Source organism: Scophthalmus maximus, chromosome 21, assembly GCF_022379125.1.
Source record: "Scophthalmus maximus strain ysfricsl-2021 chromosome 21, ASM2237912v1, whole genome shotgun sequence".
NCBI lineage: Eukaryota > Metazoa > Chordata > Actinopteri > Pleuronectiformes > Scophthalmidae > Scophthalmus > Scophthalmus maximus.
In genome coordinates this window covers 9,948,458-9,968,215 of record NC_061535.1, presented here as the reverse complement: position 1 = coordinate 9,968,215, position 19,758 = coordinate 9,948,458, and the positions used below count along the sequence as shown (strand labels likewise).

The following is a 19,758-nucleotide window of genomic DNA, read 5'->3' as shown; positions in this document are numbered from 1 at the left end:
AGTGAGAGACGGAGAACTTTCCCGCCTCTCCACACCTCCTCTCTCGCCTCTTTACAGCGTTTCATCTGAGATGTAGAATGCCTAAAATTAGCAAACTGGCAGCTTCCTCCCTTCCTTCCTTCCAGGGCCCCCATTAGAGTTCTCCCAGTACGTTGAGGGATCATTAAGGAGGGACCCGGAACGCAGGTGCTTTCTTAGTGCCCCTTTAGAGGTTTCACTGGTATCACTTTTCCTCGTTGGGGCCAACATGGACACGAAATACTTTGCAGCCCCACATCTGTGTGAGTGTTTGTGTGCTGAACAGATTTTTTTAAACACCGTGTGTGCACCAGTGCGTTACAGCAGTCACTGCAAGTTTGTCAGTAGAGATGGAGGAGCAAATTAATAAATGTGGGATGGGAGACTGGCGCTAGATAGAAATGTTTTGTTGTTTATCTCTGCAGGTAATTCAGGTTTGAACATCGTTCATCAGAGATTACCTGATTAAACAAAGGTCATACAGTACACCTCAAACGGTATAAATCCCTTTTTAAGTTGTTTGACCAGTCATGCTACCTGATATGGCTGTATCTTAACTCTTGCATCACATGTCCTCATCTCTGTGTCCTACCTCCGGTTTCAAACCTCTGTGGTTGACCATCTGAGATTTTAAAAATTTGGTATGCTTCAAACAAACGACTACCTTCAAAGCCTTGTCTTTCCACATCTGAAGGCAACGGTTCGCCTTGTTTCCAAAAAGAACAGCACCACAACCACCGTTGATTGCGTAATTGTGACTTGCCTCTTGAGATTTAAAAATGTTTGTGATCTGCAGTCAGACCGAGCAGCATATGACTCATTTTTGAGCAGTGGCTGCTGGTGGTCACATAGAACTTTATTTCCCTCCATATTCTTTTATGCATTTGTACTCTTGACACTTGGGTTTGTTTGTCTTGAGACAGTGAGAAATTGGAAGAGGGCTGTCTCGTCATCCGCTGGTTAATTTTCTGTCATTTTTCATCTTCCAAGAAAAAAAAGGGGCATTCCTGTGGTGTAAGGTTAAGACACCAAACTATGGGATATCTCTGGTTTAAAGCTAACCAGTTCCAGAAAGTGATGGTGTAGTTGAGATTTCTGCATCAGAAACAGAAATCTCTGTTGCAAAAGTTTGGCCACCCTTGGGCAAATTATGTATTTTGTATTATGGAAACAAAAAGTAAAAAAGAAGAAAAGGTAGCATTGACCACAGGGCAGAAAGGAAAATACCTACTCAGAGGTATTAAATCGTGTCAAGCAGACTTGGACCAATTGTTTGTTTCCTGGTCCATCCCACATCCTCGGCCCTTATTTTCAGCATTTTTATCTACTTCCGCATTGACAACTTTGTATGTCCGGCATACCATGTTGTACATCCACCAGGATCTCTGTTTTTGTGTTTCTTATCTGCTTTTGTAGTATCATGCCAACATGTCGTCATTTCCTGCTTTTTTTCTGTCGGTCACTCAGCAAAACGAGATTGCAGCAACTTCCTGAGTGAATCCAAATATACTGCAAGTAAAATGGTCCACACTTGCTGGTTTTGAGCAGTATTGGGAATTGTATTCACTGCATCCATGTCTACTTATACGTCTTGCATCTCACGTCCCTCCGCTGAATTTTCCTCATCCCTCTCCTCTTTTTTTCCTCTCTCCTCCAACTCCCCTCCATTTTTCCACCACTCTTTAGTGCTGTTTGACCTATTCAGAAGGGTCCAAATGTCACAGCAGAGGAAAAGGTCAGGTAAAGGTTTAGTGTTGAGCAAAGTCTGGATGGCTAACACAGTGCTGGCTGCCTGAGGGGGGAAGCGGGTTAACACTTGAGCCCTTGAACACACACCTCTGCACACGTCCTCGCACTCGGACACACTGCTGTCACCTCTGCTTCACGTCGACGTCACTCAGCCCTGAGCCGACAGCCATGTCACATGTGTGCATGTGTCTTCCTGCATGCACGCTCATATGCTCATTTGGTCCATCTATGAGCATGGATGATTGAAGGCGTTACAACTTCCCGGGGAATGACGCATGGCCTTGTTGGACATCAGGTCAAAGGTCATTGGATGTCAGGGGTTTACAGCATCCTGCCTTCAAAGGCAAGGAGCTCATTTTTTACTGAGTGGCCTGATTCCACTCTTCCAAACTCTTGAGCCAGTCGATGTTGTCTGCCTTACTTCAGAATATTTATACATAGAAAACGATATAAATACACGTGGAAATGATTAGAGCATTCATTTTGTGATTTCTGAGACCTAAGTCAATGAAAGCAAACACCCAGAGTCTCATTTTAACTTATTCTATAAGAGGAACAGCAGGTTAGCAGAAGGATTTCTATATCGATTAATCTACATCCACATGCAGGGCAGAGCAGCGGGATCCTAATTGGAATGGATTTCTCCCTTGCATTGATTTGCTCAGGTGACAGTGGATGACATACGGTTGTGTGTCTCTGTGCACATGCCATGAATACCTTATGGTGCAGTAATGTTCTGTCTTGCATCACCTTACACTGTGTTGTTTGGTGAAGAGGCAAGAGCAGCTGGACACTACCAAATTGACAGTCATCCTGTGTGTGTGTGTGTGTGTGTGTCATTCATCAGAGCTCTGGGACAGAACAAGGACCTCTGCAAACACTGATTTCATTTTCCCCATGATCGCCTTCGCTCCTCGGTCCACGCACACACATACACCTTAGGCTGGAGAGCAAAGATGAGCAGTTAGCATGCATGCAGGACGAAGCAATCGACCACAGATAACTCTTAAGTTCACTCAGGAGGAAAGAAAATGGTATGATCTCATTTGCTCTTGGATTGCAAGATCCATGAATTGCTTTTGTTTTATTTGTAATTCATTTTATTTATTTTTTTACTACATCACCCTTGGTCACATTCATGAATCCCACATGCTGTGTATGTGTGTTTGTATGTGTGAGAGTTAGACACAGAGAGGGAGGAGGTTGGTGAAAGATGGCCGCTGGACATGGCTTCTCACAGCCTGCTGGCCCCGACCCCCTGTGAATTGCCCTCTTATCTAGCCCAGATCCTGGCCTTTCATCTGGGCTAAAACCTGGGGGAGCTTGGCCTCTGCTGGGTTTTTAGCCCTCCCTCCCACATATATATATACACACACACACACACACACACACAAACACACACACACACACACTTCATTCCAGACCCCCTCTATCTCCAGGCTCCTTCTTTGAGTCCCAGATGAGCATTGCTCTCACCTACAAGGGAGATAACAAACCTCACACTACTCTGCTCCATGCTCGTCTTTTCTCAAAACACTTAAGATTTGATTTTTTTTTTATCACGAGAGAAAAATTCTGCCTCCTTTTTCCCTATTGTTTACTGTCAAGAAGCGCTATCCAGAGGCTGACATTTTCAAATAAGATAATTCTGTCTTTTAGACGCCAGCCTCAGTCCTAATACACTATGGGAGCAAAAATGCTGGACTCTGCACTTCAAACTGCAGTAGGCCAAAAGCGAGACAAAGTGGAATCAGAAAATTCATCATGGATGCTACCAAAACACACCACGCTCTGTGCTTTGACATTTCACAGAGGGACGCGCTTACCCTTCACAAAACTGCATTACTGGCGAACAATAGGCAGGCTGTTTTGGCTGGTCAGCCCAACGGTCTTGGCTGGACCAAATCTTCATGTGACCCAGGTCCTGGTTTTAGGGGCGTGAGCTGAAGTTTGTGTGTGTGTGTGTGTGTGTGTGTGTGTGTGTAGCTTTGTGCAGTTTACTGCATCCCATTTCATTCCATTCCAGGTGGATGCCTGGCCTCTCCACACTGCCCTCCTGCTCAACCCTGACCCGTTTCTAGCATAAACAGCAGTTCCTCACCTCTCACCCCTCTGGCTTTACCTGATAATCTGTTTCTGTGGATCACCCCCACCTTTTTTCTTCTTCTTCTTTTTCTGCCTCGGCCTCTCACATTCTCTCCAGAAACCAGGTTTTAGCAGCACCCCAGCCCTGACCTCTGACCACAGTCAGATTAGAGTGGTTGGCATTTCAAATCCAGCGGCAGATTGAGTAGCATCTGTGACCTCCCCGTGCATTTCTCCCCTAGCCCACTGTGTTATTACCCCTCTGAATCGAGACAAGGCCAGTCAGATCTCCGCAGCTTCAAAGGTAGACATAGGTTTGCAGTTAAAGGCTTTTTCAATCAATGAAGCAGCACCTTGGCTAATGTAAGTGTCTTATGAGCCAGGTGGGCCAATGTGTGAAAGTGAAGCACAGACTTAATGTGTCAATAATGTAATTGATTAAATTTACTTTTTGGCCCATTTGTCTACACACAACCTCAAATTTCAAAGCAAAACATTTTTTTTTTCTAATCAAACTAAAATGTTGCTATTGTATTAAAAGTTAAGATGAGTTGAGGTCTACCCTGTTTGCTTTGATTATACCTAAGATACTTTTCCACTTTTCTACAACTTTATCAGAGGCAGATTCAGTTTAGGAACAAACTTGTGTCCCACAATTCACAGTGCTTGTCAGGCCAAAACAAACAAGAATAAGCCACAAAGGCCAAGGAACTCTTCGACTCGGAACTCAAATAACATTAAAAAGAATAGATCTTAGCAAACTTTTAGTTAGAAGTTTGAAACATCCAAAACTCCTAGGGTCTGGAGTAAAGGGCTGTTCCTCCAACCAAATTCTGCAATTCGGAGAGAAGGGAAATATCTTCATCAGCAAAATCTCCACCTACTTGCTACTGACATGTATTGTGGAAAATCCAGTAAGTGGACCTTGTGTTGATTTATTTATTCTTTTGTCAAACCTCTTTTACAAAAGTTAACAAAAACTGAATTCAATGAGCGTGGTCTGGTGGAAACAAGGTACTCCTCATCACCAGTTTAATACTATACCTGGCTTTTTTCTAGTTAGTTTCTTAATTTGCTAGGATCAGCGAGAATGATGATGATAGGGCAAGCTGACCGTCACTGGTGCATCAACAAGTAAACAAACCTTTACCTCCTCCACTTTCTGCTCTTGCCTTCTGCTTTTTCTTTGCCTGCTACCATGTGGCTGAACTGGAGAAAGAGATCGTTGTTAACATGCTGATTATGCAGAAGGGGGTTTATGCTGAGATGAGCATCCCATAATATGAAGCAAAGTATGAAAAGAGGGGACACTCATGAGGGTAGTAATGGAAATGGAGGATGTTAGAACAGAAAAGGGTAGCCTAAAGAGCTTTTTCAAATATTAATATTGCGTGGCCTACACCAGTAGCGGAAACGTTATTTCCCCATTCTGTATATGTGGCTTGAGGCTATGTCAACATCACTGACACTCACCTGTTGTATCAGTGTACTTCCTGTAGTAGAGTTCAGAGAGGGTGAGTGTGTGTTAAACCAGTTGCCTCAGTACCTCTAGAGATCAATGGAAGTTTGTACTACGCAAATACCAGATGTTGTAGGATCTGTTACTGATACATTTAGTGTTAGCTGTTTTTTTTCTCTATTACAGTTTTGAAATACACAATGTTATTACCATGGTTCTGAAATAGTTTGCTTGCCTAACATGAAGGCATCCAGGTTGAAATATATCAGAAACTATTGTATGGATTACCTTGAAATTCCCGCTGACCCCCTGACTTTTCCTCCGGTGCCACCAGCAGATCAAAGATTTAACTTGCACAGTGAAAACTCCCTCAACATAATAGAGATAGATTGTCACAAAATTTGATACAGATGTTCCCAGACATTGTATCCTTATGGCCGTCCTCCTTGCAGTTGGTATGCACTTTCATGCAAGGATGCATTCCTTGTGCAGAAGCAAATTAATTTGTTATTATCACACAGCACTAGCCTGGCACCGCCAGACCAATTTGCATCCGCAAATGGGTCTGGAACCTCTCAGTTCATTTTCAATTTTCAGGGGTCATTATCAATGGTCGCAAAAGGCCTCTGGACCCAGTTGGATAGACTTGCAATGAAACGGGTGATGAAGTGCATCAACAAATGCTGAACAATTGTTTATTCTCATTGGAGAAAAAATATACCATCCAGTTTGTTTGATATTGTCACAATAGAGGATTTAACTGCCCTCAGAACATCATGGTTGTTAACGATAGTTGGTCATATCAAGCCCTGCCTCATTTTAAGATAAATGTTTGTGATTGGCGCGACCTGTCTCAAAACAGATTCAAATCTGTCTGAACTGAGGAGGGTGGCCAGACCCAAACACATCTGTGCACAGACATTTCTAGCCGCAGCAACTTAAGAATAGCACATGATAGCAAAATCAGTTTACAGGGTCGTATCAACTATCAATAAATTTGCATATTAAAAAGAAAAGAAACATTGTGACAGACAGTATTTGAAAGGCACTTCTTGCCTTGTCTCCCACCTTTGTAGAATGATGATGGAAAATTTGTTTCTTTAAATGTTAGATGTGTCCAAGTAATACAGTTCCCTCAGGATACCCCCCTCCATGCTGCTTCAGTACTATTCCTAGTTTTCCAGGTGGAATGAGACAAACAGATATTGTAAAGCTGAAACTTGTTTTTGTGTGGTGTGACATGGTGTCAAGTGACGTCTGCTGAATCGTCTGTGACAAAAGGATTACAGGCCTACTAGCTGCTTCTCCAGCTGTTGATGCAGCTCGACCCCCCCCCCCCCCCCCCCCCCCCCCCCCCCCCTCATGTCACACTATTAACTTTCACATGGTAGAATTAATTTCCAAGGATTGTCTTCTCCCACTTTCTTGAGGAACACGCATCCCACAGTTTTATTCCACTGTTCCAGCCAAAGTCACAGTCAAACTGGAATCAGCTATCCACACAGAGGAGGAATATCTCCAGTTTTATGGAGTCGTTATGTGGTTGGGGTACAGTATAAATAATCTCTCCCCACAGAAACACTTCCAGCTGCTAAACAATATGCCCTTTGCAGTTTTTCTTTTCTTCTCCTCCTTTTTGAAGGAGCTTTGAAAATGAATACAGTTTTTTTTTGTAATGAGAAATTATGTTTTTAAATATTTTACCTTTTGTGACACCTCCAGATTGTTTCACTTTATGCTGATTAATATTAGAGTGGAGTTGGAGCTCTGCATGGGTAAAACCCTGCTTTTGAAAGTCAGGTCATAATGTGAAATTCAAAGCGCAGAATGTGTTTACAATTACACCATTTGAAGCATTCCACTGTAATCTCGCCCTCCTTTTGATATAAAGATACAGTATTGATATAACTGAAGGGAATTTTGCCTTTGTTTTGAAAGCCATACCTGTGGCTTTTGATTGATGGATGGAAACTGTTCGGTAGATTGAGGTAATAAAGACTTGTCTAAAACCTCACTCTGAGGTTATAGTTTGCCATAGAGTTCAGCAGGATTTTGTATCAACAAAGGGAGAGTGGTTAGACTCAGCGTGGAAAGCCTTATCCCCTCTGGGTAACCATGAAATATTTTTTTGAGAACAAGGGATGATAAAGTAAATCCAGGGCTTTTTGGAGGGGCATCCTCATTGCCTTCAGCCAGGCTGCAATGTTGTCCAGTGGAGGGGGAGATGAGACAGGGACCCCCTTCTTCATCTGGTAAAGATTCTGCCGTTGGGCAGCTTTCACGCTCCACTGACTGATCCTTGCAGGAAGTGAGGGGAGGTACAAGAAGCCCCCCGACAGAGTCACAGCATGTACCATGGCTGCATGCTGAGCCCAAATCAAAGGGGGGCAGTCTGTCCTTAGCCTGGGGGAGAGAGCGTCTGCTGTATGTGACCAGAGACATGAGTAATAGGACAGCTTGTCACACTTGTGCAGATGCCTGTATTTTTGACAGTATGCTTGCTTCTCTCCGGCTTGGGTTGCATATAAATGACTTGACCAAAGACCTTTTACAGTGAGGTCACATTTTGTTTGTAATGACCTTGGCAGCTTTAGACTAGCCCAGGAAGTCAGGACGCCATCTCAGTTTTTCCTATTATGCATGTTACATCAAATAGAATTAAGAGAGCAATCATGTATGGTCTTACATTGTTGGCAGTTTCTGTTAATGTGGAAACTTGAAGTATGATGGTTTGGCGTTGAATGGTAATTTAAGGTTGGAAAGACTAGCTTCTCTCAGTATATAACTAATATAGATGTTTTTTTCCTTGTTTCAGTTGGTAACAAGTGAGTCCAGACCTTCAGATGAAGAGCCTTCAGTTCCGGAGCATCGCTCCTAAGGCCCCGGCCATGGTGCCCTCCCCCTCTCCTGCGGTCCTGTCCTGCCAGCCTCCCTCTGCCCTCCCTGAAGCTACCACCCCAAAGTCCATCATTGTGCCCACCCAAAACTATGCACTGATGCAAATAGCAGGTCAAGATGGCACATTCTCCCTGGTGGCACTGCCCCCTTCTGTTTCCTCTCAAACACCACAGCAACAAACCCAGTCAATTCAAAAGAACCTCAAACTGCCCATTCCCAGATACCAGCCAATGAGGAGCAAGGCGATCACAGATAAGGTAAAATCACCACCACCAGCTGCCAGGATGAAAACGGCCTCAAAGGCTGTTACATCGCAGACCAAGTTGGTGGTGAGTGGGGTATCACCAGCTATGATGAAAAAACTGGAGTCTAAGCACACAACAGAAACCCTAGTACCCAAAGAAGAACCTTCAGAGCAGGTAATTCTAATTGACCCAAGCTCCTCTGACATTTCCGTCACATCACTGCTCCCAGACAATGCTGTCCTATATCCCAGCTCTCAATTGGAGCGAGTGCCAGATGGCTCTGAAAGACCTGCTACAACTGGCCTTATTCAGAACCTTCAGTTTACCCCTGCTGTTGTCAATAGCTCCACAGGCAAATCCACAGAGGAAAGTAAGACTACAGTGAGGCTGTGCCAATCTAAGCCCACTGCAGCCCAGCCCCAGAGCAGCATCACTGTCCTGTCTCCAGCCATCTTCAGCAAAGCAGTCCAGATTATCCCATCCCCACCTAAAGGTAAACTGCCCATTTTGCCCTACTCTAAAATGAAGAGCACCCTCATCCCAGCTGCTAAGCTCACCAATGTGTCCCCAGAGAAGAAGGGTTTCTCTTGCCAGACAGGACAAACCAGCTCCATAGATTCTACATCCAAGCCCCTCAAGCCAGTTGAAGCCTTGAGTCAAAGCCCAGTGTCAAACTCTGCTCTACAGATTGAGGCCAAGACCACAATTATGCCTGTGTTGGGGATATTCCAGAAAACACCAGGCAAGAAGCGAGGGAGGAAGAGAAAGACAATGGAAGACATCTTAGCATTTGAGGCCAGAAAGAAGAGGTCCTTGTCGTTTTTTCGTAGAAGGGTCCCCGAGAAACCACCAGCGGTTGTTCCAGGCTCAAAGCAAAAAGAAGTTGATATTTCAAAGAAGTATCGGAGCATCCGACCCAAGCCCATGTTGGTTATGGAAACAGTTCCCCAACTGGTTAATTTGCCTGCCATTACCTCAGATGGCCAGGAACAGGAGCTGGTACTTGGTCACCAGTACCCCACTACTACCACATCCAAGGCCCTTGACTGTCCTCCCCAATCAGCCACAGTCGCCTTCCATCTAAGAGCTGCTTCCCATCCCAGAGTGTTCATAGGCAGCCGTCCACTCCACCGTTGTCCCACCTGCAGCCGCTGTTTCCAGTTCAAGCACCACCTCCAAAATCACATGAACAGTCACACCAACAGTCGGCCGTACGTCTGTCCAGTATGTCGCAAAGCCTATGCGCACTCTGGCAGCCTGAGCACCCATATGAAGCTCCATCACTCGGAGGTACGCCCACGTCGGTCTCTTTGCTGTGAATTCTGTGAAAAGGCCTTTGGATACGTGGGGGTGTACTTCAGTCATCTGAGAGAGGTCCACAAGGTGGTGCTGACTGTGGAACCATCCATCAGCCATCATGAAGATGATGCATCTGCTGAGGGGTAAGATTATAGGTTGCATCATACCCATTCCCTTCTTAATCATGACATTTACCTTGTAGTAGGTTTTATACACAGATTCCAACATTCCATAGATTAAATGGGTACATTTACTGATGAATTGCCTGACGAGGCAACATTCAACAATGGTTACAAAATAATGCTGAATAATCATTATTAGTTATTTTTCTCAACAGGGCCAACTCCCCATATCCATCAGATGAGCAGGACCGAGAAGACCCTGTTGAGTTGCAGATCAAATGTGGTCGCTGTCAGGTGATCACTCCTTCCTTTGCCGACATGAAGATGCACTTACTTTATGTGCACAGAGAGGAGGTCCAGGTTCGACTTCATGATGGCCAACCCCAGCGAGGTTGCCGCGAGGCTGAGAACGAACTGGTAAATCACGCTGCCCACTATTGGCGGCAACTCAACGAGAAACGCAACCTGGTGAAGTGCGGCAACTGTGATGAGGAGTTCTTCTCCTTCTCCAAGCTTAAGAGGCACATCATGTCCCACCACTGTGGAAGAGAGGGTGAGGATAATGGGACCATCTCATCACCAGATTGCGGTGGAGGACTTGGTGTCCTCGCAGCAGGTGCAGCCTTTAACTGTGTGCTGTGCAGCGAGGTGTTGGACACTAAAGAGGGGGTTATGGAGCACTGGAGGAGTTGCCACCACTGTGAGCAACCTAGCCTGCTTTGGGATGCTCTGAGCTCCTACTCTGGCCTGGAAGAGTGTGAGGCAGATGGGGATTTAGACACTCCTGCTCCAAGCCCACACTAACCAGCCTAGCCCTTGGATTGGCTCTGAGCTCTTCACTGTGGCTCCTCCTTATACACACTCAGTCCTAACAATCAAGAGCACAGGGATGGAGAGTGTCTCCAATGTTTTTTAGCACTAGTTTCATCTTTCACCAGCTGAAGCATCTGGTTAAATCCAAATGAAAGAAAGGAAAGGAAATCAAGCCAGTGGTGAAAAATGATGTTTGTGTTACATTTCATAAGAGATATTCTCTCCAAGTCAGAGAATCCAATTTTATAAACAATATTATATTTCCTGTTTTTTATTGCACTGTTCTGTTTGGAGGTGTGTATTTAATATCCTGTTGAAATTAGATGATTATTTTTTTCTACTGCTTATTTAAAGGTTATTAAAAGGGTACATTTATAACCTAGATCACATAGTAAAACTGTTAAAGTCATTTTACCAAAATACTTCTTGTGGTATCTAGCCATGCATAGAATTTGGTCACTCAGTTTTTGAGATATGTGCTAAGATTTCTGCCTCAAATCTATTAGAGAAACAAAACATCAAAAGTTCAACAGCAACATTGGTGATAGCATTTTATATATTTGTTAGGTGGTGATAGAAGAGAGGTGACTAGAAATGACAGACAGAAATGCACCCCAAGGTTCTTGGCCTCATTTAAACCACAGATTTTACAATTCATGACCCTAAGCCAGATATTTTCTTGGAAGACTTAAGTTCAGTTGTTTTAAATGCTGTGACTTCCACAAACTGTAACGACCTCCACTATGTTGGGAGTGGAGGCAGAAATCTCAGAGATTACACCTTTGTCATTAACTGAAACTACCACACTGATCTGCAAGGCTGAATACCATTACGGGAAATTTTGACAATATATCTTATTTGGATGGATTAATCCTTTAAAATACTGAGAAATATAAATCTCATAACAAGGGCAAACTGTCTTCTGTCACTCTGACAGACAATTTATCTATTGGCCTTGGGTTATTACAGGTGAAAATAAATCAGTATCTGTACGATCCTTTTGTGTAATACTCCTCCTGCAACAGAAATCAACATTTTCAGTCTAACTAATGGCAGTATAAGGGTCCTCTGTCAACTTGGACCCATGAAGGAATGCTTTCCTAACCAGCACCCAAGTGACATCCTTGTGGCCTTCTGAAAAAAAATGTGTTCATGCGTGTTGTGGCTTATCATCAGTATGGTCCTCTGTAGGCCAAGTTCTATCTCCTTGACTTGTTGATTAATGCCTATATGAGTGTATTCTATAATATGCCAAGGTTCTATTCACACTAGTGATTGTAGAAGTGAGTTTTGCATTTAAGCTTGTTAACCACTGACGGAATACTGTTTTTTGATTTAGTAAAAACACAAAGGAAACCATCGTATTGCCTACCTGTCGTTGCCAGCTCATGTACGCACCTGTGGAATTTTGTGCACCTAGACTCTATTATTAGAGTTTAAAAAAACTGTTGTCAAGTCCAGAAAAATATGCTATTTTATACTCTAGATTAATAAATATCTTTTAGAATATTTATGCTTGTCGTTGGTCCTTAAAAAACCAACACTGAGGCATTTGTTATGTTGGCTTTTTCTAATTTGAGGATGCTTAACGTCTTGTTTTTTGGTTGAGAGGTCATTACTATATGGCAAGTAGCTCTATTAACATTTGTCTGTTTCTTTCATATAAAGAAAAAAATATCACAGGGTCAAGTGAATGTACCTGAATGTTTTAAACCCTACCAAAAGTATATGCTATATAGACGTATTCTATAGATAGAATGTATAGATATATTGAGAAAAAAACATATATATATATATATATATATATATATATTTACATAAAGTAACTAGTGAATCAGCTGCTTTGTTCTGTCACAGTGGAGGAGAGAAACAAAAGATGAATATATATATATTTGCCAAAACTGGCAACAAAAGCCATGCAGAGCTGTCCTTATGTGTCTGACACAATGTGTAGGACTGTGAAATGAAGGGCAAAGCACTGATGTGTACATGTCGCACTGATCGGGTAAACTACAGTTTACTGTAACGCTGTTCATTGACTACCATGTTTGAGTGTTCATCAGTGAACTGTCCTTTGTTTTCATGACCTCAACACAAACCAGGAAGTGACAGAATTAAGGCTCAGACTCTTCTTTCCTCAGTTAACACACATGACTGTCAGCACAAGTCTGAAAGTGAAAAATCTCACATTAGGTGATATAATGTTTTTGCCTCACTGAATATGTTGACTGTGTCAAAAAAGAAAGAAAAAAAGACTGAAAGTGTTTGTGCTTGTGACTGTTTGTGTACCTGAAGAACCTGATGTTTATCAGAATAAAAATATGCTTTGTTGAGGACAGTGTGACCGTTTTTATTAGAGCTTGGCTGAGTAAACCAAATGTTAGTAAAAGGCAGAAATATATAATGAATCCATTCGCATACACATATTACCCTGCAGACATGAACACCCCATCTACTGTAAAAATGACAGATTGAGTGTAGGATTGAGGCAGATAGGAGGAGAGTCGCTCTGTATTCATCCGAAGAGATTCAGAGAATAGGATTAATTGATATTTCATTCTGGAAAGGTGTTTGCATAATGTGTGTTGTGTAAAGGTCAAGCAAAGTGGGTTAGCCGAAGGGCTTTGAGGAGCCTACATATGCCTTACCTCTGTGCTCCTCCCCTCCCAACAGACCTTCCATCTGTCTACTAAAGCATCAAAACATAATCCGACCTACAGATACGAGTGTATAAATGTTTGTTTTGTGGTTTTAATCTACATGTATCTTTTATTAGATCGACCACAGAGGATCCACAATGCAAAAACATTTGCAACAAGGTAAGAAAACACGTAGGTTGGAGACAATTTGTGGAAGACATGAGGTTCAGATAAAGGCTACATTGCAATAAAAAAAAGCAAAAGCTGTATACATTGTGATGGCTTCATATTTAATGAATTGAGAAAACATGATGTTGATGATGATGATGATGATCTCTTTCAGCACTGCTAGCTAATTTTATTTTCTGCATTGCAAGATGCATCTGCTATAAAAAAGGAACTACTCTTCAAATTCACAGACAACAGAGAGGGACAAATAATAATAGTTATGTCATCGGAGACAAATGCTGTCTGCGCTGATGCAGGCCCAGCCCTGGCAGCCATTGCCATACCCGTGTGGAATGCCGGTCTACAGCTCTAATTGATTTGGAGTCACATGGCCCTGCATCAAAGGTCAAAGGGCGCTTCTAGTGTGATTTCTGCTGTTAGTCAAACAGGCAACAGACCCAGCTCCCCGACACAAAACAAGCTTATCTAGGTTTACGTCAACTCCTAAACTTCTCCGAACTACTGAACAAGGACTCAAAAGGTTTTTAAATGAGAGTGACTCAACTTCAGGTGGCTTTCAGCTCTGGTGGAACACAAGGAGAGCAGCGACATCAGAACATATCAGGCCCAATCTAGCGTCACCATCGTACCACATCGCAGCCACAGATAAAAAGCAAAGCCCTATACAGCGATGCATATTTCCCTTTAATCAGAGCTAACATGCACCACAGCCGTCACACTGCACTCCCACCTCACTGTGGCTCTCAGGGGGACAGGGGAGATCAAAGCCACCCCCCTGCTTGTACATGATCAGTGGGAAAGAAGGAGAACTGGGGGCTGCTCTGTTTCTTTCTCCCGTTCTTGCGGTCTTTGAGTTACACCTCCTCCAACACTAGCATGGTCCTGGAAGTATTTATATTGAGCGAGGAAGATGACACACAGTTGCACCGCTTTTTCAAAATCCTTCTTAAGCCGCTTTTCAGACAGGATCTCCAGAAAATGTCCAGAAAATTAGGTGCAAACCTTTGGCGGAGTTTGCCTTTCACATGTGACAAGCGCAGTAGGAGATTGTCAGAGTCAGACGCGTTCACACCAACAGGAAAACTTCCTTAACATGTTGTCGCCTCCGGGAAGAGCATGCAGGAGGCAGGACATAACTATAATTTTGCAGACGTGGTTGGTTACAGTAATCAATGGGACCACTTGCTCGCTGTGAAAGTTATAGAGATTGACCTGGTGTATTTTGCATGGGCTCAATCGGACATTTTACTAGAGGGCTAGTAGGATAAGTTCCAGAAAAGGTCTGGAGCAGCAGCAGATTTTATAAAAAGGTCTGGACTTCAGTGCATGTCTGTCAGCAGCCTCAGTGAGAAAAGTTGGACATGTTGGTCCACTTGTGCCAGAAGAGGTGTACTTACTTGGAGTGTATGTGTCTTGCTTTCATTTAACCCTGATGTACAGATAAAGCAGGGTGGAAACGAGACCGCTAAACAACACACCGGGAGACTAAGAATAACAAAACTGGCGTCACTGGGTGAAAGCAAGAGGGGAGATTTATAGGACAGTAAAAATGTGACCCACGCTGACCAGAGATGTTCTCGAGAACAACTGAGCTGGGGTGTAATGAGAGTGCAACATACAACCTCCGGGCCAACGCGAGCTCCCCCTCCGACCGTCTCACTTCTCACTGTTGATGCGTGCTCTGTTGCCCGTCTGTCTTAATACACTAACATCCGTGAAGCGTCTGTTGGCACGCGCGATACACGAGCACATTCATCAAAGTGACTACGGTTTCATCAAGGATTTATAAACCCTCCTAGAAGTCAGGACTTAGATGTACAAATCGGTAAGCCCACATCTATGAACTCTCCCCTCCATCTCTCTCTCTCTCTCTATCTGGAGATGTGATCCGCCCCTTCCCTTCTCTTCCCTCCTGCCTCTCGGTCTCAGGTTTCAAAGCGTCCCGTCTCTCCTCACCCTCCCAGATTAGTCATCTAATGAGCAGCAGGGCTGATCAGGTTAATAATTGATGACGGGCGGCTGGAGAAAGGCATCGATCCGAGCCAGGCTGTAGCTCTAAAAGGAACAAAGGAGGAAGACAACTCGGGAGGATAGGCAGGTGCAGGTACATCACTGCATCACTGCTCCACGGGCTGATTAGATTCTGAATCCCAAACCCTGTGCTTTAGTTAGATTCGTGAACAGGAATGAGGAAAGAGCCTCCTCCCTGGGATATGGGCTTCTCCCAAGTTTTTCCTAAACTATGAAGCGACATATAAAACTTTGTTTCATGTAACACAGTATGGAACAAGATTTTTAGACTGTGCATAACTGGCAAAACCTTTAATAATATAAATGATATAGATAATAATGGTACAGAACCTCCAAGCCTCAGACACTTACTATCAACAATTTGTCACTACAATTTAAGTCAACCTAGACAACATCAATGGATGGAACCTTCTCAAAACTAAAACCTTGGGATAAAGATCAGATTTTGTGTGGTAACGGCTCAGTAACTGGTTCACATCAAATGCATTCACCTTTCCTCTGTTCCATTTCCAGCCTGATTCCAATAGTCACATGCTCTTCAGCATTGAGAGATGACTGCGTGGCTAATCGAGCCATATCCAAAATATGCTTTTGATTTGTAGCGAAGACAATTATTTCTGACAGAGCAGCAAGTGCAACCGACCACTCCGACTTCAGACATTCCAGCAAGTTCTTACATGGAACAATGTAACGGCTCACTGAGTATCAGAGAGATCTCCGCCCTTCCTGCAACTACGAAAAGGATATTTTCTAAACTATTCTCTATGTGAAGTGTCAGAAATTGTCAGTAGCTGAGGTCCAGGCAAGTGTATTTTATTTCATCCTCCAATCCCACATATTTTAACCATGCCTGCAAAAGAGGAGCAACAGATCTGATCCCCCGACCCTGCAGTGTTTATGCGGGACACCATATTCTCATAAGGAACTGATGGACAGTCTGTTGGTGACATTGCTGCGAGTGTCTCCTTTTTCCAGTTCTTTTCGGTGGGGAATCCGCTAAGGGGATGTTGCTCATTGCTTTTAGTCCAGATGGTCAAGAGCTCCCAGTGTTCATTGGGGTATGCGTCGTTCGCCCAGGGGGACTCCTGCCATCTGTTCCAATCCTCTCCTCGCTCCTCATATATGTCAAAGTCTCCGAGCCTCGATACACTCGGTGCAGAGGCTTTGGAGGCAAAGGTCTGATTCTGTCTGATCCAGAGTTTCTCCTTGACCGACGAGTAAATAAAACCCAGCGCAGCTCACCACGAGGTTTGAAACATCTGTACAGAACCTCCGGGAGCTGATGAAAAGCACAGAGACTTGTCTTTATTCTGTCATGATGGGCCAATTTTACCTCCGTCCTGTCCTCGTTCGTTTACTCTCACAATAGCTTCTATTTCTGCTACCTGTGTGCGCGTGTGTGCGTGGCTGTGTGTTAGCGCTCGAGTGTGTATGGGTTGTCCGGCAGAATTCAAACAAGACAGAGAGCATCTTTCTGGAGTCATGTTAGCTCCAGGGAATGTGACGAGATAACTGGATGCTAATGCCGTCCCTCGCCTTTGGGGAATTACGTCTGCCTGAGCTGTAACCTACATTTACTGAGCAGTCGTACATATAAGGTTAATGAATCAGGCCTGCTGCAGAGCAAACACCCCCCCATTTATAAAATATAACATACACATATACAGCAATATCCATTCAATCATTCCGGACACAAACAAGTGGGCTACTATTTGCTGTAGTGCAAAAGCTAACGAGGTTAGCAAGTAAGCAACCATCTGAATCTGTCATTTATTTATTTAGTCTGGCTCCAAGGAGCCGTGGGTGTGGAGGAGAGTTCTTCGGCACTGAGCTGTGAGAATCCATCTTTCTCTTCTCTCCCACCTTCAATTACGACAAAGTGAAAGGTCGGGAATTCTCCGATTTGATGGCTTAATTAGCTCGTGCATATGTAATGTACCGCACTGTTAACTAAAGATTGAGTAGGTGAGGGAGGGCTGGTCTGGTTACACATGATGGGAAGAGGATGTGTTGGATGACATGGTAGGTGAGTTGATTCATTCATTGTGTGTGAGAGAGAGTGTGTGTAGTATCCACACCTCCACCTCTGTCTCATCCCCCTGTCCCTTCCCCCACATCGGTGACTCTGGCTGGGATCTGCTCACCGTCTCCCCCCCCCCCCGGGGAAGACTGCCATCCGACTCGGGTCATCAGAATCAATTATACTCATCCTCCCCTTTTTTTCTCCTCGGCAGCGTTTACATGAGTCACATTTTTCAGACCCCCGTCTCAAGCATCCACTTCCCTTCCTCCCCTCCATCGCTACACCCCACCACCACCTCGCTCTCCCCGCCCCCACCCTGAGGGGCCCCCCTCTGTCAGGACCCAGGAATAATTCCCCTCCTTTTCCTACGCTTTTGGGAGAAAACGGTGCAAGGTGATAAATCTGCGGTGATGTACTGTAGAAAAAAATTAAATGAAGGAGAAGAGAAGGGAAGCCGGGAGGCTCGGCACTGCTGCCTTGCCTGCTCAGCACAGCAGACAGAAAAAAAGAGCCGTCCATCCAAGAAGGATGGAGATGGAGGGATTGAAAAGAGGAGTAGCAGAGTGAAACGGGACGGTTGAGGATAGTTACTCACCTTGGACCCTGAACACATGATCCTAAAGGTAGCTGAGTTTGCTCACAGGGTATCATAGAGCTGGAAGCCTTCAGCGCTCCTCCTGAGCAAGAGCCGTGAAAACATCTTTCAACATAAATGCAAAACAGAATGACCTTAGACCTGCGATTCTCAGCTGTTGAAACAAATGCTAAGGTATCCCAGGTATTACTGAGGAGAAAACAATAGATCTGTGACCTAAGGCTGATACGTGGGAGGGTTTGTGTCCATCAAGATAATCAATACCATGTTATTCACTACAGCGGAGCCAAGGAGAGGTTCTGGTGCTCCCAACATTTCTCATATTTAATGCCTGACTGATTTTAACAACTCGCACACCTCATGGGCAAGAGGAGGAGGGGTTCGCTACCAACTGTGCATTCACCTCGAAAAATACTTCTGAAGCAAACCTGGGGTGTTCACCTGCCCCGATGAGTAACAGAAAATACAAACAATGCCAGGCGTAATTGGCATTGATGCACTTTAAACGCCCTCCTCCCTCTACTGCAAACACCTGCAGCCCATGAAGCCGGGGCGGCCCCCTGGGAAATCACACATTAGCATTTAGCCGTTTCATCTGCTGCACTAATCAGAGCCAAACGTTTCAATAATACAACACAAGAGCGGTTACGCAACCCAAAGTAAAGGGGGAGTGAGAGAAAAAGAGCACTCAGCGAGGAGGTATTTCCAGAGGTCGCGAAGCATTTGGCGCCTGTGCTAAAGAGTTGGACGGATCCGGGCGGGGTAGAGAGTGAGGCGGTGACCCCGGCTGATCTCCAGGTTGTTTTTCCATGTTACCACAGTGTGTCGAAATCGGTGAGATTGAACAAGTTGCTCACCCGCTGCAACAATGATCACAGTTAGTTAACACACAAAAAATTCAGGGTCAAACAAGACTAAGAGTTGTGGCTCTGTGAGGCTGCACTTATGCATTGTCATGCTTTGAGCCAAATTCTAGGATTAACATCCCGCAATGTTAAGATGCTAATATTGAGGAGGTATATAAACTGTATTCAAAATACTAAAATTAGCTAATTAGCAATAAGCCAGATGGGAGTGTGTGTTTGCAGGTAAAATTTATTTGACCAGATGTTCAGGATCACTGAAGTTATGAGGTATGGCGGTGCAAGACGAAAATTAGGGAGACACCAAAGTCAGCAGGATTCGTCCTCTGGGTACCAAGAATGTCTAAAAAAAACGAACGAAAATGTATTCAATGGTTCATTCTGGACCAAAGTGTTAAACTAATATACTTGTTGACAGACATGCTATCCATAGAGACAAACCTTCACCCAACCCCAAGTTGGTACAAAACAATGAAATGGGCACGTAAGTAACAGACACATGTTTCTGTTCAAATCATACCTGAAATACACTCTGCGCCTGTTCTTGCTCACACTAACTGGCAGGTTAGTTCGGCTTGCACCCACTCTGGAACCACCTACCTAACAATTCATCAACTTCATACAGTTCCCCCCCTTTAGACGCCAACCTCCCCTGCAGTCTGTGCTCCCTTCCTGGAGCTTGGCAGCCCCCTGATCAGCCTCTCTGGCCTGCAGCGAGCAGGAAATGACC

At 44.2% G+C, this 19,758-nt stretch overlaps 2 protein-coding genes across 2 annotated transcripts in view; one reads left to right on the top strand and one right to left on the bottom strand.

The window, feature by feature from the left end:
- Positions 1-13,021, top strand: part of znf438 (zinc finger protein 438) — a 37,046-nt gene extending 24,025 nt beyond the window's left edge. Inside the window, exons 3-4 of the mRNA XM_035618681.2 lie at positions 8,127-9,896; positions 10,091-13,021. Coding sequence (XP_035474574.1) covers positions 8,155-9,896; positions 10,091-10,679 — 2,331 coding nt within the window. The 5' untranslated portion in view covers positions 8,127-8,154 and the 3' untranslated portion in view covers positions 10,680-13,021. The remainder of the gene's footprint in view (positions 1-8,126; positions 9,897-10,090) is intronic.
- zeb1b (zinc finger E-box binding homeobox 1b) overlaps positions 1-19,758 on the bottom strand; it is a 117,370-nt gene that overhangs the window by 83,858 nt on the left and 13,754 nt on the right. The window lies entirely within an intron of this gene.